This window comes from Oratosquilla oratoria, chromosome 42 (genome assembly GCF_046742065.1).
Source record: "Oratosquilla oratoria isolate Oo_2021 chromosome 42, ASM4674206v1, whole genome shotgun sequence".
In the NCBI taxonomy this organism is placed as follows: Eukaryota; Metazoa; Arthropoda; class Malacostraca; order Stomatopoda; family Squillidae; genus Oratosquilla; species Oratosquilla oratoria.
Genome location: NC_134818.1, coordinates 14,058,598 through 14,086,450, shown reverse-complemented (window position 1 = coordinate 14,086,450; position 27,853 = coordinate 14,058,598). Strand labels below are relative to the sequence as shown.

The 27,853-nt window shown below is 38.2% G+C and overlaps 1 protein-coding gene across 1 annotated transcript in view; it reads right to left on the bottom strand.

Annotated features, from left to right (window-relative positions):
• Positions 1–21,132: 21,132 nt before the first annotated feature.
• The window catches only part of LOC143021421 (uncharacterized), a 32,659-nt gene continuing 25,938 nt past the window's right edge, over positions 21,133–27,853 (bottom strand). Inside the window, exon 8 of the mRNA XM_076178867.1 lies at positions 21,133–26,861. Coding sequence (XP_076034982.1) covers positions 26,626–26,861 — 236 coding nt within the window. The 3' untranslated portion in view covers positions 21,133–26,625. The remainder of the gene's footprint in view (positions 26,862–27,853) is intronic.

Genomic DNA, 27,853 nt, shown 5'->3' with positions numbered 1-27,853 from the left:
TTGCTAGTTTCCCTGTTTTGGATAAGATATTCTCTGCCGTCGTTTGTGACCTGAATTTAATCTTAATTGGTCTGGGCTTGTCTGTACTATATATCCCGAGTCTGAATTTCTCTTCTATTTGTTTCATTATTTCTGGCTCATCTTCCTGAACTGATTCTAGTAATCGGCTTACTTTTTCATTTTCCTCTTTGATTCTTGTGGTTCTATCTGGGTTGTGTTTCTCTTCCATTCCTAATATAATTATACATTTCTTTTTATCTGCTAAATCTCTTACTATATTCTCCTTTTGTCTTATCACTTTAATAATTGAGTCTTCAGTTTGTTCTTTCATTTGCTGTTTAATTATGTCAGTGAATGCCACTTTATTGTCTTCTTGGGTTGTCTTCCAACTCATAGCTTCTTTAGCTATGGCCTCTTTGTTTTCTTTATTATTCCTCTTTAATTCTTCATTCTCCTCTTTTACTTCTTTTGACTGTCTTTTTAGTTCTTCTACTTCCTTAGTTAAGTTATTGTTTGCTTTCTCTAGTGTTTCTAATCTTTCAACCCTTTCAGCCATTTTTGAAATTCTATCAAATCTACTCTCCCAATGTTCAGTCATTTGTTCAAGTTTTTCTTCGAGTCTTGCTAGTTGGGGGAGGTTGGTATCCGCCCCCCCCCCTCATTAAATCCATGGAAATTATTATTCTCACCTTCCACTGAGCTACTCATATCTATGTTTCTAATCTTTACATTTTTGTTAGACCTTTCATCATCACTCAGCTGGTCAGGACCCCTTTTGTTTACATGACGCCTGCCTGCCTGGGTCAAGTCCTCCCCTTCCTCATTTCCTTCCATTTTCCTCAGTAATCCCTCCCCTTCTCATTTTTCCTCACTTTCCCACTACACCACGAGCAATTTCCCCCCACCCTGTAAATACAATAGGTACTTCCTTTGCTTTGGGATCCACAAAATTTCACTTTTTCTTCAGAACGTCCTCTAAGCCGTCCGTTCGTTGAAGTGCGTGTGTGTGTATTTACCTAGTTGTATTTACCTAGTTGTATTTTACGGGAAGGGGAGCTATGCTCGTGGTGTCCCGTTTTCGTATCTCATTTTATCTAAACTATTTTTAAATTCATGTATTGTTTTTGCACACACCACTTTCTCATCTAACTTGTTCCAACTGTCTATTACTCTGTGAGGAAAGCTGTTCTTTTTCACATCTCTTCTATAGCTGTCTTTTTTTATTTTCTTTCCATGTCCTCTTGTATTTCTGTCATCCCATTTTATCAGATTCTCTCTATCAGTAATTTCTATGCCTTTCATGATTCTGTAAATAGCTATCAAATCTCCTCTCTCTCTTCTTTGCTCTAGTGTCTGTAGTTCAAGTTTTGCTAGTCTCTCTTCATATGATAGTTTTGAGAGTGTTGGTGCCAATTTTGTAATTGCTCTTTGTATTCTTTCAAGTTTTTTTTATGCGGTTTTTTTTTTTCACTTGGTGACCATATCGTTGCTGCATATTCCAATCTTGGTCTTATCAGAGTGATTAGAATTTTCTTCACCATTTCTTCATCCAGGTATGTAAATGCCACTTTGAGTGTTCTTATTAAATTATAGGTTTCTCCAAAAATCTTATTTTATGTTTTTCAGGTGACATATTATTCATAATAATGACTCCCAGGTCCTTTTCATTTTCTACTTTTTTTATTCCTTCTTCTCCCAATTTATATGATCCTGTTATTCTGTTTTTACTTTTTCCAAATTCCATTATACTACACTTTTTTGTATTGAACTCCATCTCCCACTTCCTACTCCATTCCTGTACTATATTTAGATCTCTTTGTAGTGATTCACAATCTTCTTCCGTGTTCACTTTTTCAATAGTTTTGCATCATCTGCAAAGAAGCTCATATAGCTTTCAATTCCTTCCTCCATATCATTAATATATATAGCAAACATTATTGGGGCCAGAACTGTTCCTTGTGGAACACCGCTTATTACTTCATCCCATTTTGAGTGTTGATCTCTTATCACTACTCTCATTTTTCTTTCTTGCAAAAAGTCTTCCATCCAATTTAGCAGTTTGCCCTGTATTCCTCCTTCAGTTTCTAATTTCTTAAGCAACTTCTTATGTGGTACTTTGTCAAAAGCTTTTTTTAGGTCTAGAAATGCACAATCAGCCCATCCATCTTTCTTGTATTATATCTATTAGCCTTGAATAGAAACATATTAAATTGGTGACGCATGATCGTCCTTGTCTGAATCCAAATTGTCTTGGATTTATCACGTTGTTTTTTTCTAAATATAATACCCATCTATTTTTTACAATTCTTTCACAAATTTTTGCTATTGTACTTGTTAGAGAGACTGGCCTATAGTTGTTAGGGTCTTCTTTATTTCCTCCTTTATATATAGGTACTATATTTGCTTTTTTCCAATCTTCTGGAACTTTGCCTTCTTTCAAGGAACTGTTTATTATGCTATGTATTATGTCTGCTAGTTCATTCCTGCATTCTTTCAGAATCCAGTTTGCTATTTATCTTGTCCATGTGATTTTCTGACATCAAGATTACTCAAGTGTTTCAATATTTCATTCTTTATTACTTCTATTTCTTTCATAGGGGGGACTTTCTTTTTCCATTCGATCTCTTCAGGTTGTATGTTCTCCCTTGTAAACACCGATTTAAAATGTTTGTTCATAATTTCCGCCATTTCAATTTCCTCTGTGTATTCAATTCCTCCTTGTCTTAATTTCTCCAAATCTTGTTTGTTTTTCATTTTGTTGTTTACAAATCTGTAGAATAGTTTGTTTGATCTTTACATTTTTCTATGACATCTTTTTCATATTTTCTCTTTTCCTCTCTGCACGCTTGTACATATTCATTTCTATAACAAGTATATATTTTCCATTTTTCTGGTCTTTTGTGTTTCTTCCATTTGGTCCAAGCTTTGTCTCTTTTGTCTTTCATCTCCCTACAACTTTTGTTGTACCAGCATTTTACATATTCTTTTTCCTGTTTTTGTCTTGGGACATATTTTTCTACTCCTTTTTATAGATTTTTGTCAAAATATTCCATTTCTCTTCTACTGTTGTATTTTCTTTGTGTATTCTTTCCCAGTTTTCATTTAGGAAGAATTCTCTTATTTTATATATATAAAAAAAATCATACATCAATCTTCCTTTTCTATATTGTTCATTTCTTTTCATGTATTTTTTCTCATTTAGTTCTAGTTCTATTAATATGTGGTCACTTTTGCTTATTGGTGCCTGGTATTCTATCTTTTCCACTATTTTAGGTTCTGATGTGATTATTAGGTCTAGTCTCGATGGTTCTTCTTCATTTCTATACCTAGTGTTCTCTTGGATCCATTGTGTCATTGTGTGGTCAGTAATAATCTCAAGTAGAACACTTCCCCATGAGTCTTCTCCACCCTTTACGGTCATCTCTTCCCAGCATATTTCTTTGCAATTATAGTCGCCCATCATAACTATTCTTCCTCCATCTTCCATTATCTCGTTTAGTGTTACTTTGTGTCTTCTAACATGCTTTTATGCTCATTCTCTTCCCATGAGGCTGTTTTTGGGGGCACGTAGTTTATTACAAACTTTCTGCTCTTCTTATCTCTATCTTCTACTTCTATCATTATCATCTCTACTCTATTGTTCCCATATGTGACTCTCTTCACGTTTATATCCTTCTTAGTCAGGAACATAACTCCACCCCCTTGTTTTATCTTTCTGTTTCTAATCCAATAATTATATGCATTGTGTCCTATGCTGTTGGGTGGTAGTGGGCCTTTTAATTTTGTCTCAACAATTCCCATTATGTGGAGAATATTATGACTTCCAACAGATTTCCCATCTCTTTTAATACGAATGTTGACGGTATAAGTTAATCTAGGTGACCGTCCCACCGAGTTAATACTGGGATACTCTGCGTGAACTTTGTATACAACTTTCAACACTACAAAACTACGTACCTGTAAACAGCAGCGAACTCATCGAACCCTGAAACGTATAATGGCATCACAAAGCATCATGTATCTTTATGAATATGTAATTATTTCCATTATTCATATTGGTTTGAATATTTCATTGAACTAAATTTGTGACTTACCGTGGCCTTGGGGCCACTTGGAAATCTTCTTCGTCTTTGTTCTGGTTAATGACGGTGATGTGCGTAACGAACTTCGGGCGTGGTATGGAGGGTGAGTATAGGGATGGGAAAGGATATAGGTATGCTGAGGGGAAATGGTTCTCTCACAGAATCCCCTCACTGGTTTAAGACACGCTTCGTCGTATATGCACTTCACACATGATTTATATGAGGTCTGTGATTGGGGTGAATTCATATCATCCCCTAGTCACTAATCACTAACACTTTGGTCAATTACATTTCTTGTCTCGGACTTGTCTTGTCCTCAACTTGAACTCAACCACGCAAACACAGCCTGTTTTGGCGCCAGAGGGCCTCTCTTGGTGCCGAACGCCTAGTGACCTTTGGGCTCTCGTTGCCAAGGGTCTATGGGAAGTACAACTTCACCTTAACTGAAGTGAAAATGTTGCACGATACATATATTATATGATCCCCATGCATAGGAACTATAGATGGGTAATACACCAGAACCAATACTCAAGACGGAGAAGACACCAAGTGGTAAATAAAATGATTAATAATGAAAATGACATATCGGTAACTCGACATTCCTGAGAGGGGTTAGAACAACCGGCTTGTGGTAACTAAGGGGTGTCGAGTCCTTACAAAATGCTTTATATAATATTTTCGTATATAGAAACAAAAATGATAGGCCACTCTATCTAAATGGAAAAAGTAAGACTGTATAACTTGTTATGCATGCTTTCATATACTAAGTCTCTAGAATACAAATTTCATACAGCTTGATATGCTTAATTGCTGTATTTCAATCTTAATCCTAATTCTACAGCTATCAATTCACTAAATTAACTGAGGCCGAAACCACAGATGTCTATATTAATATGTAATAATAGTCTATTTACTCTAAAAAATGCCTCTGTCGGGATTTATTCCCGACACATTATATCCGGATCTTTTTCTTTCAGATATTTGTTCATTTCATTCAGTCCTGTTATTAATCCATCTATATTTGTGTAGGATACTCTTAACTTTCTGTTATTTCCATTGTATTCTCTGTTTCTTTTGTGTTTCTCTCTTTTATGTTCCATTTCTTCAATTTCATATTCACTACTCTCCAGTAGAATTCTTGTTTTTCTGTCTCCGTTCTGGTCTCGTTTTTTTTCTTAGCTTCATGTCTATTCCTTATTTCCTCCTCTCTTTCCTCTTTATTCATTTCCCTTTTTATCCATACCTTTTTATATTGTTCACTTGTTGCTAGTTTCCCTGTTTTGGATAAGATATTCTCAGCCGTAGTTTGTGACCTGAATTTAATCTTAATTGGTCTGGTCTTGTCTGTACTATATTTCCCGAGCCTGAATTTCTCTTCGATTTGTTTCATTATTTCTGGTTCATCTTCCTGAACTAATTCTAGTAAATTTCTTACTTTTTAATTGTCCTCTTTGATTCTTGTGGTTCTATCTGGGTTATGTTTCTCCTCCATTCCTAATATAATTATACATTTTTTTCTGTCTGCTAAGTCTCTTACTATATTCTCCTTCTGTCTCGTCACTTTAATAACTGAGTCTTCAGTTTGTTCATTCATTTGCTGTCTGATTATGTCAGTGAATGCAACTTTGCTATTTTTTTCCAACCCTCCTTGTTCTCCTTATTATTCTCCTTTAAGACTTTATTCTCTTCTTTTACTTCTTTTAACTGTTTTTTTAATTCTTCAATTTCCTTAGTTAAGTTTTTGTTCGCCTTCTCTAGTTCTTCCAATTTTTCAAGTCTCTGCACAATGTTGTTAACGTGACCGAACCTAAATTCCCAGTGCTCGATCATCTTATCGAGTTTCTCTTCTAGTTTCTCTTCTAGTCTTGTTAATCGGGGGGGGGGGGTTGTGTCCCCCCCACTCTCTTTAAATCCCTGGAAAATATTCTCATCATCTTCTACTGTATTGCTCTTATCTATACTTCTAATCTTTACATTTTTGTTAGACATTTCGTCATCGCTAAATTGGTCCGGACCTCGTTTGTTTAGATTTCGTCTGCCTGCCTGGGCCAAGTCCTCACCTTCCTCATTTCCTTCCATTTCCCTCAGTAATCCCTCCCCTTCTCCTTTTTCCTTACTTTCCCTACACCACGAGCAATCCCCCCCACCCTGTAAATACAATAGGTACTTCCTTTGCTTTGGGATCCACGAAATTTCACTTTTTCTTCAGAACGTCTTCTAAGCCGTCCGTTCGTTGAAGTGTGTGTATTTACCTAGTATTTACCTAGTTGTATTTTACGGGAAGGGGAGCTATGCTCGTGAGGTCCCGTCTTCATATCTCATTTTATCTAAACTATTTTTAAATTCATGTATTGTTTTTGCACACACCACTTTCTCATCTAACTTGTTCCAACTGTCTATTGCTCTGTGAGGAAAGCTGTTCTTTTTCAAATCTCTTCTATAGTTGTCTTTTTTTATTTTCTTTCCGTGTCCTCTTGTATTTCTGTCATCCCATTTTATCAGATTCTCTCTATCAGTAATTTCTATGCCTTTCATGATTCTGTAAATAGCTATCAAATCTCCTCTCTCTCTTCTTTGCTCTAGTGTCTGTAGTTTAAGTTTTTGTAGTCTCTCTTCATATGATAGTTTTGAGAGTGTTGGTGCCAGTTTAGTAATTGCTCTTTGTATTCTTTCAAGTTTTTTTATACATTTTTTTGTACTTGGTGACCATATCGTTGCTGCATATTCCAATCTTGGTCTTATCAGGGTGATTAGGATTTTCCTCACCATTTCTTCATCCAGGTATGTAAATGCCACTTTGATTGTTCTTATTAAATTATAAGTTTCTCCAAAAATCTTATTTATATGTTTCTCAGGTGACATATTATTCATAACAATGACTCCCAGGTCCCTCTCATTTTCTACTCTTTTTATTCCTTCTTCTCCCAAATTATATGATCCTGTTATTCTGTTTTTGCTTTTTCCAAATTCCATTATACTACACTTTTTTGTATTGAACTCCATCTCCCACTTCCTACTCCATTCTTGTACTTTATTTAGATCTCTCTGTAGTGATTCACAATCCTCTTCAGTTTTCACTCTTTTCAGTAATTTTGCATCATCTGCAAAGAAGCTCATATAGCTTTCAATTCCTTCATCCATATCATTAATATATATAGCAAACATTATTGGGGCCAGAACTGTTCCCTGCGGGACACCGCTTATTACTTCATTCCATTTTGAGTGCTGATCTCTTATCACTACTCTCATTTTTCTTTCTTGCAAAAAGTCTTCCATCCAATTTAGCAATTTACCTTGTATTCCTCCTTCATATTCTAATTTCTTAAGCAACTTCTTATGTGGTACTTTGTCAAAAGCTTTTTTTAGGTCTAGAAATGCACAATCAGCCCATCCATCTCTTTCTTGTATTATATCTATTAGTCTTGAATAGAAACATATTAAATTGGTGACGCATGATCGTCCTTGTCTGAATCCAAATTGCCTTGGATTTAGTACGTTGTTTTTTTCCAAGTATTTTACCCATCTACTTTTGATAATTCTTTCACATATTTTTGCTATTGTACTTGTTAGAGAGACTGGTCTATAGTTGGTAGGTTCTTCTTTATTTCCTCCTTTATATATAGGTACTATATTTGCTTTTTTCCAATCTTCTGGAACTTTTCCTTCTTTTAAGGAACTGCTTATTATGCTATGTATTTTGTCTGCCAGTTCATTCCTACATTCTTTCAGAATCCAGTTTGCTATTTCATCTGGCCCATGCGATTTTCTGACATCAAAATTACCCAAGTGTGTCAATATTTCATTCTTCGTTACTTCTATTTCTTCCATAGGGGGGACTTTTTCCTTCCACTCAATCTCTTCAGGTTGTATATTTTCCCTTGTAAACACTGATTTAAAATGTTTGTTCATAATTTCTGCCATTTCCATTTCCTCAGTGTATTCAACTCCTCCTTGTCTTAATTTCTCCAAGTCTTGTTTGTTTTTCAGTTTATTGTTTACAAATCTGTAGAATAGTTTTGGTTGATCTTTACACTTTTCTATAACATCTTTTTCATATTTTCTTTTTTCCTCTCTGCACTTTTGTACATATTCATTTCTATAACCAGTATATATTTTCCATTTTTCAGGTCTTCTGTCTTTTTTCCATCCGGTCCAGGCTTTGTCTCTTTTGTCTTTTAACTCCCTACAACTTTTGTTGTACCAGCATTTTACATATTCTTTTTCTTGTTTTTGTCTTGGGACATACTTTTCCACTCCTTCTTTGTAAATTTTTGTCAAAATATTCCATTTCTCTTCCACTGATGTTTCTTCTTTGTATATTTCTTCCCAGTTTTCTTGTTGGAAGAATTCTCTTATTTTATCAAAGTTTGTTTTTTCATACATCATTCTTCCTTTTCTATATTGTTCATTTCTTTTCATATATTTTTCTTCATTAAGTTCCAGTTCAATCAATATGTGGTCACTTTTACCTATTGGTGTTTTATATTCAATCTTGTCCACTATTCTAGGTTCAGATGTAATTATTAAGTCTAGCCTCGATGGTTCTTCTTCATTTCTATACCTAGTGTTCTCTTGTATCCATTGTGTCATTGAATGGTCAGTAATCATCTCAAGTAGAGCATTTCCCCATGAGTCATCACCACTCTTTACTGTCATTTCTTCCCAGCAGATTTCTTTGCAATTAAAGTCGCCCATCATAACTATTCTTCCTCCGTCTTCCATTATTTTAGTTAATGCTATCTTTGTGTCCTCTAACATACTTTTATGTTCACTCTCCTCCCATGAGGCTGTTTTCGGAGGCACATAATTGATCACAAATTTTCTGCTCTTCTTATCTCGGTCTTCCACTTCTATCATAATCATCTCTACTGTATTCTTTCCATATATGACACCTTTCACGTTTATATCCTTCTTTGTCAGGAACATAACTCCACCCCCTTGTTTTTTCTCTCTGTTTCTAATCCAATAATTGTATGTATCATGTCCTACACTGTTGGGTGGTAGTGGGCCTTTTAATTTTGTTTCTACAATTCCCATTATGTCCGGTTCTTTTTCTTTCAAATAATCATTCAGTTCATTCAATCCTGTTATCAATCCATCTATATTTGTGTAAGACACTCTTAGTTTTCTGCCACTTCCATTGTGTTCTCTGTTTCCTTATGTTTTTCTTTAGTATGTCGAACTGCTTTATTTTCATGTTCACTACTCTCCAATAGAATCTCTCTTTCTCTGACTCCGTTCTTTCCTCGTTTTTTGCCTTAGCTTCAAGTCTTATTTTCTCCTCTCTTTCCTCCTTATTCATTTCTCTTTTTATCCATACCTTTTTATATTGATCATTTGTTGCTAGTTTCCCTGTCTTGGATAGAATTTTCTCTGCCGTTGTTTGTGACCTGAATTTAATCTTAATTGGTCTGGTCTTATCTGTACTATATTTTCCGAGTCTGAATTTTTCCTCAATTTCCTTTATAATTTCTGGTTCATCTTCCTGGACTAATTTTAATAAACTGCTTACCCTTTCATTTTCCTCCTTGATTCTTGCGGTTCTATCTGGGTTATGTTTCTCTCCATTCCTAATATAATTATACATTTCTTTTTGTCAGCTAATTCTCTTACTATATTCTCCTTCTGTCTCATCACTTTAATAACTGAGTCTTCATTATGTTCTTTCAATTGCTGTTTGACTATGTCAGTGAATGAAACCTTATTCCCTTCTTGAGTTATTCTCCAATTTTTAGCTTCTGTAGCTATTTTCTCACTGTTTTCATTACTATTCTTCTTCAATTTCTCATTCTCCTCCTTTACATTTCCTAACTGTCTTTTTAGGTCCTCTACTTCTTCAGTTAAGTTTCTGTTAGCCTTCTCTAGTTGTTCCAATCTTTCAATTCTCTGGAAGATGGAGTCTACCTTACCTAACTTACGTTCCAAGTCCTCGATCACCTTATCAACTCTCTCCTCTAGTCTTATCAGTCGGGGGGGGGGTTGTGTCCCCCCCACCCTCTTTAAATCCCTGGAACATATTCTCGTCACTTTCTACTGTATTTCTCCTCTCTATACTTCTAATCTTTACATTTTTATTTGCCATTTCGTCATCCGGTGGTCGTTTCATGTTGACCTTACGCCCGTCTGCCTGGGCCAAGTCCTCCACATCCTCATTTCCTTCCATTTCCCCAGCAATCCCTCCCCTTCTCCTCTTTTCCTACTTACCTACTGCCTCACGAGCAATTTCCCCCCCCCCCTGCAAATACAAAAAGGCACTTCTCTTTGCGTTGGTATCCACAATCTGCACTTTTCTTCAGAGCGTTCGTCAAGCCGTCCGTTCGTTGAAAGTGTGTGTGTGTGTGTGTCCCTTTCCCATCTCCATCCTCACCACCACCCAAACACCCGAGCGCTAAAGGCCCCGTCACACTAGGCGTCAAATCGTGGGGAACTGATCCCGGTGGTTCCCGCAACACACTCTAATTGAGGCACGTGGGGCACTTGACTCGCGCTACTGTCCTCCCAGTAGTGGCGGATTGGTGAGGCGCAACAGAAGACCCAACAAACCACCTCACTCATAATGTCACAGAAGTCACAGTTCTACAGGCGTCGTGAAGACGTTATTAAACTGATAGAACTGTACAAGGATACCGTGTGTCTGTGACAAGCGAAACATCATGTGTATAAAGACAGAAATGTCAGGGATGAAGTGAGTTGCGTGCGTCATTCGCTCACAGCAATGATTCACCGTTTGAACACAGAACAGTTAAAATACGCTTCCCTTTCAACCCCGCACTAAGCCATTCTGATACAAAAGACGCATATTGTGATGTGGCCTTAAAGCCACGTCATACTACGCGTCTTTTGAGTCAGGGTGGCTTGGCGTGAGGGTGAAAAACGTTCTTTTTTTTTTTACCCGTCCTGTGTTCAAACGGTGACTCATTGCCGTGGGTGAATGACGCACGCTATTCTGTTAATTCCTGGCATTTCTGTCTTTATACACGTGATGTTTCACTTGCCACAGACACACGTTATCCTTGTACAGTTCTATCAGTTGAATAACGTCCTCACGACGCTTGTAGGTCTGCGACTTCTGTGACATGATGAGTGAGCCGGGGTCAGTTCCCTATAATTTGACGCGCAGTGTGATGGTGCGTGATGGAACAAGGCGAGTAAATTTGTCTAAAAAAAAAAAAAAAAAAAAAACATTTGCACAATTTTTTTGCACCAAATTGTAGAATTTAAAAAAGGTGTTACGGTGAGTTCTGTTAGATTGAGATATATTGGCAATATATCTCAGTTCATCCCTTACTCTGGGAGTAATCGTTTGGTAATCGATTACTGGAAAATCAATCTGTAATCGATTACGCTCACCACTATAAATATGGTGTGGAGGTGGTAGTAAACAAGCTTCAGCTGTCGAGCACTGTAAAGAACTTTACCTCGCTTTATTGTCTTCGACTCAAACAGGTGCATGAGAAGTGATTGAATATGTTTTATTTGTTTAAGTAGGTGCGTATTTTGACAAACACGCTCTTACAATGAAGGATAGGATTTTCAGTATGTATCTAGGATGGCCATATCCAAATTTCCAAAAAGGACACTGCATAGCGATGATTATGATACATAATATATAATATATATATATATATATATATATATATATATGTATATATATATATATATATATATATATATATATATCTCTTTTTCAACCACAAATAACTATTAATTCCATGCCATCGCAATCGAGACTGAGAGTCGCTCGAAGGAGGCATCCGTTGGAAGTTACAGTGACGTAAACCAATACGCTATCAAGTCACGTCACTGTAATTTTGTTACGAGTTAGCTGGGTTAGAATCCTCGGCTCGTCCACGTTTCAATCTCCAACGGATGCCTCCTTCGAGCGACTCTCAGTCTCGATTGCGTTGGCATGGAATTAAAAGTGATTTGTGGTTGAAAAAGATATTAATTGATCACTGGGAACCACTCAGTGTATATCTATATATATGTGTATATATATATATATATATATATATATATATATATATATATATATATATATATGTAACAATGTAAATAATAACTTTCACTTCTAATGAAAATGACAAACAACAAATAGATCTTACTGCAAAAATAAAACCTAGTTGTGTCCTCACTGACACCTGAAGGTTTATTTGCTGTATTTTTTTCCTCTACCAGCCTTCTCCAATAGTTTCTTGTTGGCCAGAAATATCTTGTACATAGCTGTGCATTCTTCTGAGAGGTTGATACAGATTTGAAGCTCTACCTTGACCGTGTCCACTTCCAAACGGTTTCTCTCGTTCCTCCACACTGATGTCATCATTGAAAAAGCTTGCTCTGAGTGAGCATTACTGCATGGAATGGAGAAGATATAAGCACTCACTTTCTTCAGGTTTGTGAATGGGAACTCAGATTCACTGAAGAGTTTAAGAAAACGTTCTTCACTGTGGCACTCTACTATTTCAAGTGTAATGATAATTTCCTCCACAATCCCATACAATTCATCCATATTAACATATCGAAGGTTACAGTTCTCAGCTGCATCACTGAATTCTCCAAATGGTACAGCACTTGTCATGTCCAATTTTGATACTTTATGATAAAAACGGTTTCCAGAGAAGTCATGTCTGTCACATAAGTAATTTTTGGTTCTTTCATAGAAAGCAGTGAAGTTAGTTTTACATTTCTTGGATACGTCTGGAGTAAGCTAGCTACGCTTGGTGTTCACTGAATGCCCTCAAAACCATGCCCTTCATTCTTCTCTCAAGCTTGCGTTTCAAGTCAATCATCAGCTTATTTACTGAAATTATGCTTCTAGTGCTTCGAGAGCATCTGAAAATAAATTTAGTGTGACTGAGTAGGAGGAAATAGACCTCTGATACTTCTCAGTTGTGCTTTCATCGCTGAAGCATTTCCACAGAACATGCCGCAATAAATTGCAGGTTTCAGTCTCAAATAATTCGCAGGACTCTGTTGTGTTCTGCTTGCTGAGATGCTGAAATGGCTGTGCACTTTGAGTACAATATTTTCAACATCAACGTCCAGTTTTCCTGCAGCAAATTTTGTTGCGTTGTGCAAAATATGAGTCAAACAGTTAGTAGTGATAATGTTGTTCTGTGCCAATTTCAATTTCTGATAAACACTTGTGTTCTCCGTAGTTTACACTTGCATTGTCAGCTATGTATGCCGACACTTTATTCAGATCCAGACCAGGCATCTCTAACTTAGACAATAACTGATTTGTGATAGCCACTGATGATTCATCATTATCAGCATAAAATTTCACAATTTTTGAAATTGTGACACCCGACTCGCTGTCTCCCCTTCCCATTTTCTCGTCTGTTTTCTTACCACCGTTTCGGGCCTTCATTCCCCATACTCGGGGGAATTACCAGAGTCCTTAAGACTTCTAGTAGCTACATCCTGTCCTTTCTCCTCCTCGTTATCCTCTTCATCTGTCATGTCATTTTTTACAATCAATTTCAGTGCCTTAACGAAGGGAGAGACTTCTAATTATCTAGGACCACCCCCCCCCTTTTTGATTTGTGTTCTCAGAGCCATGCTCAACGGTTTTCGCGCCCACACAAAGCACTCAAACACACCCCCTCCCCCCCCTGCGCGCTGCCACATATTTGTTTAAGCTAGGCAATTAGAATAATTAGGATTGTGTTTAACCCGCTCGTGAACAGTGTCTACCTCAAAGAACAATTGCAACTGTGTCACCTCCCACATGAACATTATTCGTAGTACCCTTCACAACTAGGGACGGAGACATAGAACTATTGGCAACGTCGGAAGCCGGCTAGCGAGCATCACGACCTGACATGCCGTGAGACAGAGGTCAGTCTAGCGTGGGTTCTCAGAGAACATGAAGTAACTCCTACGCGGTCTCGGAAGATTCAGGTGCATTGGTCTCGCACAGTGGCTGCGATGATTCACTTCGTTAATACGAACTAGTTAAACGCTATCCAAAATTCAAGACCGATTGACCCCTAGTGTCAGGTGAACACGCGTAACTAAAACATAAGTGTCAAGGAACTCAGTGCTACGGCGTTCCGTGTTACCTGTGATCAGGATCTCATCGCCATCGTGTAGATTACCAGGATCATCGCATCAAGGTCGCGAGGGGCAGATACATCCCCTTTCGGGACAAACAGACCGGAAGGACGTTAGCGGAATTGCGGAGAGACGCCTACCCAGCCGTCTTCAGTGCCCGCTCGGAGATACCAACCGTGACCAGGCAGTTCCCGCCCATCGCTACAAAGGCCTCATCCGAGGTGCGAATCCGTGCTCGTCTGAACCCACTCCCACCACCAACAGTAGATGCTAAGTTTAATTTATTTGATGTTACTGTAAGATGTTTAGTTGAAGCGCAGGGAGACAGAGTACGATAGGAACCATTAATTAACTTTTAGACCAACCTTTATAGACTATACTAACCATATTTGATATTTGAACAAGTTATCAATTAAAGTCACATTAGGAATTCTGGGTTTCATTACCCAAAGACGGTCATCTTTATGAGTTGTCCCCACACCCCTCTTTGATTTACGTACATACACGCTTGCTGTGAGGAAGCACGCGTGGTCCCGTGTGGTAATGCGAACCTCCTGGACTTCGGCTTCCCCACTGAGATTATCCTCCTCCTCCATTCTTCACTCCCTTGAGGTACGTATTTCCCCACGCCCCCTCAACCACCTCCTCCTTCCACTGTCCAGGAAATTTGTAATATAAAAGTCAAGTAGAATATGCTGCACTCCCTCCTCAAAATTAAAGTATCTCAAAAAAATTGGGAAACATTTTGTTGCACCTTTGGTTGAAACATCAGTTGCTATTGAAAAATGCAATCCATGTTCTTTTAAATATTCTACGTGCTTTTGAACAGAATATGGTGCCAAAATGTTTTCATACAAAGCTTTTCTTTTGGTTCTTCCACATGTTACACTTTTCACTATTCATGAGTCGCTATATACCTCCCTGTAAACTTTTCACTGAAGAATCAATGCTTTTGTACGAGTGGTAATGTTTCACAGTATGATATACGTTGTAAAATTCTGCAGTTGTAATTTTGTCATCCCATGATCGAGGTGAAGGAAAAAATACTAGCAGTGATGAGGTACCAGCACTGCGAGCTTTAAGTCTATGCTTGCCTGTGGCTGAATGTCGTTCTACTGCAGTCCTTCCCATATCTCCGCATCACAGCGACACAGTGTACAAAAAACATGAAACTCATCCTTTCTACTTTTAGCAATGAATCAAAACTCTTTCGCTCAGAGTTAAACGAGGTCTTCTTCGGCTTTTTTAGACTCCTCGATTCGTAAATCAATTGCCCAACCACACATGTCCACACTTCACCGTGCCCGACTCACGACTACAGGCTGAGAGATGTAATTCATGTATCTTTTACTCTTATTTATTTATCTATTGACTCACTTATTGATCCTTTTTTGTCTCACCCCAAGAGAAGACAAATGCACGTCCGGCGTGAGGTTGCGCCGAATGGACGACAAGGTGCTCAAAGGGAGGACTGTCCGACGTGAAGCCGGACATCTTACTACCCTGTAGCCTAATACACATAGGAAAAGAGTTACGTTTGCGGGGTACGATCTCTATTCATCGATCAAGCTCAAACTTATTGTTATGTTTTTCATTGGTCTATATTCATCCTTTTACATTTAGACTGTTCTACAATTTGACAAATCTTAATCGATTTTTCCTATGACCTCGTAATGGTCTACCATCTCAAACCAAGAAATATTTCCTTCCAATTACATCCATTTCTTTCAATGATCTGAACACTACAGTCATGCCCCCAACCCAACTCAGTGTAGGGTTGGGGGTCATTTCTCGCCTTTCCTAATATGGTATGTCTGTTAGTCCGGTTCCAGGTGGCCATGTAACGTCATGAATGTTACACGTGACCCACATATGACGTCATGAATCTTACACGTAACCTTAGTACGACGTCATGGATCTTACACGTGACCCAAACATGACGTCACGTGCGGTACACGTGGCCCAAGTGTGACGTCATGGACATTATACATGACCCAGTGAGGCGTCATGGATACTACACGTGACCCAAATGTAACGCTATGGATTATGGATTTTACACGTGACCCAGTGTGACATAATGGGCGCTAAATGTGACCCAAGTGTGACGTCATGTACGTTACAGGCGAATCAAGTGTGATGTCATGGACATTACACGTGTGCATACAACTACATACATACATATACATATATATATATACAGTACTTTTTCTAGATGGGGTGAAAGGGGCTTTGGGGAAGAGGGGAATGTCTGTTGAGGAAGGATGGGAGAGGACAGAAGACAGGAGTGAATGGAGAATGGTTGTATATGGATGATGTTGTGATGCATGGGGGGTGAGGTAGTATGTGTGAGCAAAATTTGACGCAGCCCGAAGGGATTTCTCCCCATCCTCTCCTTGTATGCAAGGGGGGGATGGAGAGGTGGGTTCGCCGATTTAATGAAGCGGCCTTGCTGTGGATGTGCTGTGTCTTGGGACACTGCTTCTGACCCAGGGCGGTGGGCAGGATGCAGGGATGACCAGTCATCCAGGTGCTCAGATAGGAGGGAGGGTGGGAGGGGTGTGGAGTGTATTCAGGGATGAAATGGGTGGGAGTGATTTTATGCCTTTCCCTCTTTGGCTACCTCCCTTGTAAGGGGGAAAAGGCCTTGGTATATGTACAGTATGTATATGTAAAAAACAAAAGAAATTGAATTTAAAAAATGACCCAGACTTCCTCAGTTGATCTCAATTGCCCCCCTTAAAAATCATATTGCCCACCTGAAAAACTGAATTGCCCACCTGAAAAACTGAATTGCCCACCTGAAAACCGAATTGCCCACCTAAAAAACCGAATTGCCCACCTGTGGGGCATACACCCCAAATCGAGAAGCACTGGAGTAGAGGTAGTAGTGGAGGAATGGGGGTGTTTCAAGAGGGAGTAATAAGGTGTGCAAAGATGGTGTATGGAACAAGGAGGATGAGAGGGAATAGAAGGAAGGGTATTGAGTGGTGGGATGATGAAGCAAAGAAAGTTGTAGAAGAGAAGAAATGAGCATTCAGGACTGGTTCCAAAATAGAACACAGGAAATATATGAGAGGTACAAAGAAAAAAGAAGAGAAGCAAAACATAAGATAAAGGAGCAAGACAGAATTTTTTGAAAGTAATAAAAAGATGTTTTGGAGAGAAATTACAAGAGGAAGGGGAGGCGAATCAATTAGAGAAGAAAAGGTAAAAGGTGCAAATGGAGAGATGATAATAGAAGAGGTGGCAGTGAAAGGAAGATGGGCACAGTATTTTAGGAAGTTGTTAAATGTGGAGGAGGATAGGGAGGGAATGGTGGTTGCAGTGGGAGGCACTAAGAAAATGACACTGATGGATGAGGAAAATGGGTGAGAAAAAAAAAATGAAGCACAAGCAGTTATTAAAATTATGAGTGCATGGAAGGCACATGCAGTACATGTGTGTCATGCAGAGTGTCTGAAGAAGAGAGGTATAGTAATAATGGGCTGTCTAGTGAGATTGTTTAATGTTTGTCTAAGAGGGTAGAATGCCAGAGGACCGGAGGAATGCCTGTATAGTTTCACTTCACAAAGGAAAAGGGGACAGATGTGAGTGTAGTTTCAGAGGGATCAGTTTGTTGGGTGTAGTTGGGAAGGGTTATGGGAGGTTTTTGACTGGGAGGATTAGAATAAAGGGAGTAATTGTTGAGGAATGGTGTGGGTTTAGGTTGGGTTGCATGGGTTGCATGGATCAGATTTCTGTGGCAAGACAGATATGTAAGAAAGCATTAGCAATGCATAAGGATGTTTTTCGGGCTTTTGTGGATTTGGAAAAGGCTTATGACAGGTAAGACAGGAAGGCACTGTGGGAGGTTTTGCAGATATAAAGGATTGGAGGAAAGCTACTAAGGGTGGTCAAGTGTTTTTACAATAGGAGAGCCTGTGTTAGAATTAGAAATGGAGACAGTGTGGTTTGAGGTAAAGGTGGGACTATGCCAGGGATTTGTCATGTTGCTATGGCTGTTCAATATGTACATAGATGGGGTGGTGGGGGAGGCAAATGCAAGGGTAAGGGGCAGGGCATTGGAGGTGGATAAAGAAAATGGAGAAAAGTGGGAGGTAAGCCAGTTTGTTTACTGATGGCACTGAGCTTGTGGCAGGATCAGAGGGGGTGACTAAGGAAGTTGCTGATGGAGTTTGGGTGTGCAAGAGGAGAAAGTTGAAGGTAAATGTGGGTGAAAGTAAGGTGATGAAATGTACAAGGAGAGAGGATGGCAGCAATTTGGTAGTGAGTCATAAAGGAGAGATGCTGGAAGTGGATAGGTTTAGGTACTTGGGGTTGCATGTGGCAGGAAAGGGAGGAGTGGAGGTGAAGGTTGATTGTAGATTGAGAGAAGCAAGTATGTATCTTGGGGATTAAAAAGTGTAATGAGAAATAAACACTTGGGAAAGGATGTTAAGAGGAGATTACATGAATGAGTGATTGTGCAGACAGCACTGTATGGGGCAGAGACATGAAACAAGAGAGGAAGAGAGGTAACATTTAAATGTGCTTGAGATGAAATGTCTGAGAAGTATGGTAGGGGTTACAAGGTTGGATAGAATGAAAATCAAGGAAGTGAGGAGAGCAGGGATAGAAAAGATGGGAGATAGGTTTGATGAAAGAGTATTGGGATGGTTCGGACACATGCATAGAATGAGTGAAGGAAGATTAGTAAAAGAAGTGTAGAAGGCAGAAGTGTGGAATGAACATGAGGGGCCGACCAAGGATGAAATGGATGGATGGGTTGAAAGGGTCATTGAGCTAGAGGGGGATGTCTATTGAGAAAGGGAGAAGACAGAAGATAGGGGTGAGTGGAGAATGGGTGTGTATGGATGATACTGTGATCCATGGGAGTGGGTGGGGGATGGGGGGTTAGGGAGTGGTTATGTGTGAATGATATTTTGATACAGCCCAAAGGGATTTCCCCCTGTCTTCAATGTTTTTGCATGAGGATATGAAGAGGAGGTCACCAGTTAAATGAAGTGGCCTTGCTGTGGATGCGCTGTGTCTTGCTGCATTCCTTCTGACCCAGGGCAATGGGCAAGATGCAAGGATGACCCATCATCCAGGAGGAGCCAAGATGAGAGGGATGGAGGGATGGGAGTGGAATGGGTGGGGATGAAATGGGTGGGGATGAAATGGGTGGGAATGGAATTATGCCCTTTGACTTTGGCTACCTCTCTTATAAGGGTGAAAAAGCCCTTGGCACAGTATATGTATATATTACTCATTGTCTACAAGGAGCTAAGATGAAAGGGAGGAAATGGTGGTGGATGGGAGTACAATGGGTGGGCTGGGTATCTGCCTTTTGACTTGGCTACCTCCTTTATAAGCAGTGAAATGCCCATGGTATATAAATAATTATTATTGCCTTCCCCTTGTAATGGGGAGAAGAATACCACTGTCACCATTGTGTTTCCTTATGTCATTAAACGTGACTAGATAGAACAGAGTAACGTGAATACAGTAAGTCCTCGTTATACAGTACATATGCATTCCTGAAAACCTTACCGCGAATTGAAATGACCGTATACCGAACCCATTATGACATGTAATAATATAATATGGCAGATGTACCTTCTCCCTGCTCTTTCCTCTTCAAAATATCTAGCGGATACTGTATCTGTGAATTTTTCTTACCGTAAATAGAATCGAGGGTAGTAATTACCAAATACCGTAACTGAATTTACCGGATAAAGAATTACCATATAAGGAGGACTTACTGTACTAAGGATCATCATCATCTATATACTTTTCTCATGATAAGAGTCAAGGCATGAAAGGGTCTGAGAAAAGGATTCTGACCACAACTCTAGTAACTGGATCACTGAGTATACATGGTTGTGGTGTGGATGAGAGCAAACTGGAGCGTAGTAGTAGGCATGCGAGAAGAAAGATGGGTATATTAGTGTTGAGTGTTCAGTCTCAACTGCTACCATATACAGACGCTCCTCTACTTACGTTCATTCGTTTTACGTTTTTTCGATTTTACGTTTGAACCAACTGTAAAAAAAAAAAAATTGTAAAAAAAATTTTTGAGTGAATTTTTTAGTTTACCGCGCTCTCCGTAGTTCAAACGATACTTGCGCATGACGCTGCGTCCATTGTTTACATTGCACAAATGGCAAACTGAACATGCCTTGCCTCCTCCTCCACCATCTCAATTTATGTTGCTTGAATTTAATTTATTTGAAATTAATGTTATTATTTTACAATGTTATGTGTACAATTAATGACTTAGGGGTGTTTTATAAGATACGGTAATAGAATTTACAGATGTATAGTACAGTAACAACTTACGTTCATTTTCAACTTACGTTCGGAACGTAACTAAAACGTAAGTTGAGGAGCATCTGTACTTTGCATTGACATCCCTGGTGAGAGTTAATACCAGAGGGCACCACAAGGAGGTGGTGAGGCAGTATATGGTCTTCCTCCAGAAAGAAAAGTCTGGAGGAAGTACTGAGCCCCCTCACCTTAATAAAATGGTCATTAACACAAAATTTGTAAAGGATGCCAATGAATGAAAGAAATCAACCGAGACATTCTTGATTAACCCATTCAACATAGGGTCCTATTTTGGGCTGAATGTTATCGTCTGGTATCCATAAATTATATTAACAAATCACAGTGGTTAATTTTCAGAGTTAATGCAGTGCTTCTTGAATTACATTTGACATGAATACCAATAACTTGAGATACAATAGGTGAAATGAAGAAATTTCTCCTTCAGGAGTTTATTGCAGTGCCAACAAGTCCCACTGTTACAGTAAAACTTTGTTTTCTTGGATAAACACCATTAGAAAAAATAATAATAAATGAATAAAAAATAAATGAAAAATGAAATAAAATAAATAAAACATCCAAGCAGTACATGGTCTGTAAATGTTTGGATTTTTTTCAAATCTCCTTTACCTGTTAATTCACATCCTAAAATGTTTTATTGCAGCTCATATCTTCTGCAAGTAATTCAAACTAGTCATGTAATTATAACTGGTAAGTAGGCCTATGCCCTACATACTTGGTGCATTCCTACAAAATTGAAATCCATAGAAATTAATATGTACAAAAAAAGAACTTGAAACATATGAATGTGTAAGAAGAGACTGGCATTTGTATTTATTGCCAAAATCTGGCTAAAGACGGTAAGTCATGTATTCTCACATCTAAGTTATTGTCTGAAAGTTATCAAATACTTTAATCATCATTGTGTACTGCCTAGATAAAAAATGAAAACAAAAAAGAGAGTAGAAGTTCAGAAAAAAAAAATTGAAGTATGGGAATTTTAATGACAATCTTTTCCTTGGCAGTGTGTAAATTTTCTGCATAAAAGCTCAGCTGAACAGCAAATACAATTTTCTCAGAAAATGTCACTAGTCTGTACAATTAATGGCACAAAGGATATTTCACTACAATATCAAGCAAATCAATAACTGATAATTAATGGTGAACAGTTCTCAATGTAGAAAATTCATTTCTAACACTGGTAAGAATTTTCACATGTTTACTGAAACTTTATTCCTTGTTCTTTGTTCAAAATGAACATCAACATATAGATTATTATAACATTTAACACTATAAGAAACATCATTGGTAGCTTCTTGGGCAGTCATTTCCCCCATACTTTTTCATTTTCATTAACTTCAATTTTTTCTTCACACTCATCTGTAATACAAAGTATTTTTACAATATCCAGACAAATCAACAAGGTGTAAAGATTTATACTGAACTACTGAAATAAAAAAAAAATATATCAATTGGGATAATTAACACCATGGCTACATGAATTTAACATGATTGACAAGAATTAGAGTGAATATGTCAGTATAAGGTAAATTGTGATGGAGTAATGTATTAGTGATTATGGTTTGCAACAGGAATTAAATCTAAATGGAATTGAAAAGATTAATGTGTGATAGGGAATGTCACTGCAAAGCTGGCACCCCCTGGGAACCAAACTCAGGACCTCCCACTGTTCAGGCAGGTGTGCTTACTGATTAAACCACGGTTGCCTCCAGTGACCACTTGTATATCTCCCTTTCCTGGGTCTCTGCCAGTCCAGGAATGTGCACCAATGTGGGATCCTACTGACTACACTATGTGTGATAGGAAGCATCACTGAAAAGCTGGCACTGCCTGGGAATTGAAACCAGGACTATCCACCGTCCAGATAGGCGTGCTTACCGATTACACCACAGTCACCTCCTGTGACTACTCACACATCACACAGTTTCAAGGCTGAAAAGATTACCCCACTTCCATTAGGCAGTTTTCAAAGAAAAATATGGTTTGGTTTAATGTCACAAACTCCCCCCTATCGGAAAGCTAGGACAGTGCCCCTCACAGAGGGCTTTATAGTTTTTAAAGAGAAAGGAAAAAGATGAATAATTGAAAAATGCATCAACATAAGACTAAGCAGAACACAATCTTGTAAGCATCACTTTTTTTTCTATATGATTCATCCACCTACATTCTGTATATGAAACTTTTAGTTCCTAATAACCACAACTATGACCCTAAAAATGTGTACTAAGAAGCCTTTCATCCATGAGGAGCTAAAATGGAAGTGGAAAAAAATTTTGGTTTTCATGGGTGTGGGATGGTTGTATGCTTAAACTTAGCTGCACTCCTTAAAAGAGAGAAAAGGCTTTTTGGAATATGTATACACAACTATATGTGGTTTCTTGTTAAATGGCCTTTCAGAACCTACTGTTCTCCTTTCCATTACTGTAAAACCTAAGTTTTTGTATGCACAATTTTATGTACCATTTGGGTTTTTGATTACTTTTTTCAACAAAATTTTGTCCCAATTTTTGTACATCCATGGATTTATGATAATTGGTACAAAATTTCAATGAAAAAAGTAATCAAAATCGGAATTCTACAAAAAATAGGGTGTACAAAAACCAAGGTTTGACTGTACTGATACATACAATCTTCTAGATCTAAAATGTCTTTATATTTTATCATGGTTGTTTAGGTTTCTCAGACTAACTTGTTTTGCCTGTTAGATTTATGAAAGAAACTAGTCAATGTTTAAATGGTTTTCCTCTATTTGCCCCTTTTGCAGTTATTTTTCTTGAATGTATTGAAAATTTACTACAATTTTATCAAAGATTTTTTTTTTTTTGTATTACAATAGAAAGTTAAATATATATTTGATTTTTGTTTTGCCAGATTTGACCATTGGGCCATGCTGTGAAGCTATGCCATATGCTACTATACAGCATTTGACTCAAGCAGTGTGACAGGGGGCAGGTCAGTCCTTTATATATATATATACACGAGGTGTCACAACGGAAATGTGCTTTGATTCCCCCATCCCCTTTATATGGAGTAAGTCATGGGTATGTATACATTTGCTTCTATCCAATTTATAACTTGTGGGCCCCCATCCCCATTTCAATCATTCTTGTATCTGCTTTAACAATGCTGGACCAATAATGGGCACCTGCTTGTAATATTCCTGCAAGATGAACAGCAGAGAATCATCTTTCTGCTACCAATTTTCAAAATCTATCAACCTCTTCTTTATTTGGAGATATAACTCCATGAGATTGGCACTTGAATCGCAAGACTGGCACAAGGATTTCTCTCTACTAACATCAACTATATTTCTTCCACCTTTTCACATATGGATAGCACAATCACTCCCTTGTAGTCTTCTCTTTGCACTCATCCCCAGATGCCTATTTCTCATGCTTGTTATATGATTTTCAACATTTTCATTTTCTTCGTATAACAAGACCAGTTGTAAATTAAGCTGCTGCAATCGAGCATTGAAAATACAAAATTTATGAACAAAAATTGGTAAATATGAAGTGGAAATCAGTTAAATAACATATACAAAATTCAGGGAGTCTTATAGGTTTGTATCTTAAGAAGTCCAGATTCGAATTTTTCACGGTCAGGGATTCAAAATCCCTTATATTATCAGGCCTAGATTTTTACTAATCTTCTTTGAAATACAATTCTTGGATGATATAAGAGTGTTACTTATACAAACATAATTTTCACTCTCCAATTTGGTCAAATTGTTATCAAATAAACAATATATTCAACATTACTTTTACCCAGGCACATACTTTACACATACTTGAGACATTTCATTAGCCACTTTTCAGACCATTTCTCTAGTTTATTTATATCTTCTTGCTATGGATGTCCTGTGTCTTGCTGCATTGCTTCTGACCCAGGACAGTGGGCACAATACAGGGATGACCTGTCATCCATGAGGAGCTAAGATGAGAGGGAGGAAAGGGCAATAACTCGTACACATATTTTCCTTCATCCTGGATTTGTACACCTGTTACACCCTTTGTTTATGCCTTTTTCACTTTGCCATCTAATCCTCATTTCCATAAAGAAACCAAGGGAGCTTGCATATGGTGGTCCTTCAGGATAAACATGATCATCTCACTGTCCATATTCACAGGGTTGACAGAGAAGTGCTATGGATTGTGTTTTGAATAGGGGGTAGTCTGTTAAGGGTGGTCAACATTTTTTATGTGAGTAGTAGAGCTGGTGTGAGGGTAGGGTATGGTGAGAATGGTTTGAGGGGCTGCATCAAGGTTGTGTAATGTTCCCATGGACTAAGTGGAGAACTTTTAAGTGATTGGGGTCACATGTAGCAGGGAATGGAGGACTTAAGGTGGTGAATTACAAATATGGGAACCAAGTAGATGTCTAAGGGGAATAGTGTCTATTAACTGAGGGCACAGAGACAACCCCACACTCATACAACACAGATAACAATTAGTTACTTCCTGAAGAAATTATGAGAAATTTTGCCTGTGAACAGTTAGATGAGGGCTTCTAGTCCGAGAAATTACAGCCAACTAATTATTTCTACCCAGCCAACCTGCTTACAATTATGGACCAACAAGAGAAGCCTGCTCATGGTGGTCCTGCAAGATGGACAAGAAAGTCATCTTGTTGCTTCGTGTCTTCAAATCCCATAATATCCTTGCCATTACCTTGAGTCCCCATAGGACTGACAATTGGTCTTTGGACTGGATCTAAGCTCTGTTGGCTTCAACTACCCTTCACTTTTCCACATAAGGGGAGTTCACTACTGACAACTGTTCCTTTCTTTCTCTCAGCCAGTGACACAGAAACGGTTTCACACTTTTATAAATCAATCTGTTAGCCCTGGTCTCTCTTGCTGAAAACCTGTCACCTTCAGCTCATTGGCAACAGCCTCCAGGGTAAGTCATTTACACTTATACAACACAGACCACAGTCCAATGTATCTTCCTGAAGAGACAGGACCCCAAGAATCATTGCTGACTACTGTGGGGCTGTGGGTTTCTAGTCAGTGAAACTCGAGGGAACAATTATTATCATTATTATTATTATTATTCCACAAATGTTTCTCATACAATCTATACTTAGTGGTTCAAACATCTACTTTATTATGAAATTGAATAAATCATACCACTTGTATTCTGCATACAAACATACACTTGTGTACGGTAACAGGTTAGCAAGAATACGCTCAGGAAAGTCCGGTTTGAGATCTATGACAAAAAAAGGGGAATTTGAATACTGTAGAGGTATTAAAGGCAGTGATTTTTCTGAAGAAGGGTAATTAACAGGGTTTGCTACTGAGACAATTTATGTGAGAACATGTTCTTTAGATGTATATATTTGATTCCGCATGCCTATGAAATGAACATATGCAATGCTCCAGCTACTGTATGAGCACCGTGTATAAACATGTGCATGTGCAGCACTGTGTATGTGTTTGTGTGTGTATGTGTGCACCTGTAGATGCACAGTAAACATAGTTTGTATGTGTATGTGCAATAACTGTCTATGCAGAATGTGCCCTGTGTGCTTTCTATTTATTTTCATGAGTTTTCACGTAGTTTCGCAATCACAAGAATTGCACATCTAATAATTTGCTACAAATTTTAAAATAAAATTAAAGGAAAACAATAAAGAGGGTGAATATATGTTTGAACTACTCATGATAAAAAGAGCTCCATAATGCTTTTATTAGCATAAATTTCATTATCAGAACATTCATAATTATAAATTATCAGTCAGGTGAGCCTTCAAGTTTCCCAAGAGGGCCCTTGAAGACTTTCACTTGGAATGACTTGTTATAAATGTAGTTCTATTAATGACCCCATAGATAAGACATTCTACTAAAAATTAATCTTTATAGCTGCTGGCATAACCTCTCTCCCCCCCCCAAAAAAAAAAAAAAAAAAAAAAAAAATCATTTACTCATTCTACATACCATGAAGTGATGAAAAATAATTTACTTATATTACTTCGAAATATATTTATATTTTTCTTTGTGAATGATGAACAATTACTATTATCATGTAAACGAAAGTATTTATTCTCATAACCTATGCAAAAAGAAGAAAAAGAAGAAGAAAAAGTAGGGGGGTAATGAACCCTGGTGTTCTTTTATCTATTTCAAATCTTAAAACTAATGAAAGATATCCATCCTCTATTCAGATTCTGCTGCATCAGATTCAGCCTCGCTTGGCTCTTTTGCATCAGATTCTTCTGCATCTGACTGTGCTTCTTCTAATTCTGCTCTTTTAGACTTGACAGCATCAGAATCTGAATCAGAATCAGGACGGATAAGAATCTTTCTCTTCTTGGATTCCCGGGGAGAAAGGTCATCATCAGATCTTGGTTTTGAAGCATAGCGATTGAAGACATTCCTTCGTCCACGTCCTCCTGTGGAAAAAGAATAAAAAACGTTTTATTTTAATGCAATCAAATAATCAACTTGAATTTCTCTCCACAATATATAGTTTGAACTGATCTTTTTTTTCTTTCTTTTCTTTTCTTTTCTGTAGCCTATGTGGATGTATTTTCTGCTTGCCATTAGTACTAAGTTTGTGTCTTGTAGAAGGGACCAATAATGAGTACCTAAATGTGGTGACCCATATGGACAGCAAAGCTGTCCACTTTCAAAACCTGTCAATCCTCCCACATTCATCAGGAGGTGCAGCCTAAGGGGCTGACATTCAGCTTCTAGACTGGGACAAAAATCTCTCTTTATCAACTTCAACTGCATTTCTTACACTTTTTCACACATGGTGAGCTCACAACTCTTAAATACTCCCTTCTCACTACCACCTGAGCCAGTGACACAAAAAAAAACCCACATTGATACAACACATACAACAGTCCAATGTTTCTTTGAAAAAAAGCTGTGGGAGGTGCCAAGGACCATTACCAGCCACTGTGGGGCTATGGGTTTTTCACTTAATAAAATTTGAAACAACAATACATTGATTGTCTTGTAGCTTTATCCAAGGATGAAAACTGGTTTCTATCAAAGTTTGTCATATCCACCTCCACTTCCTCTATGTATCATTTACATACATATACCAAAGGCTTTTCCCCCTTACAAGGGAGGTAGCCAAAAAACAAAGGCATAAATTCCACTCATTCCATCCCCACATATCATGCTCCCATCCACCCCCCTCCTTCCCTCTTATATTGGCTCCTGGATGATGAGCCATCCCTGCATTTCACCTACCACTCTGGGTCACAGGCAGTGTCACAAGACACAGCACATCCACAGCAAGGCCACTTCATTAAATTGGCAACCACCTCCTCTCCATCCCCTCATGCAGAAATGGAGATGGGGAGAAATCCCTTCAGGCTGCATCAACTTATTTTTCACACATACTGTACTCCATCCCCTACCCCCACCCACT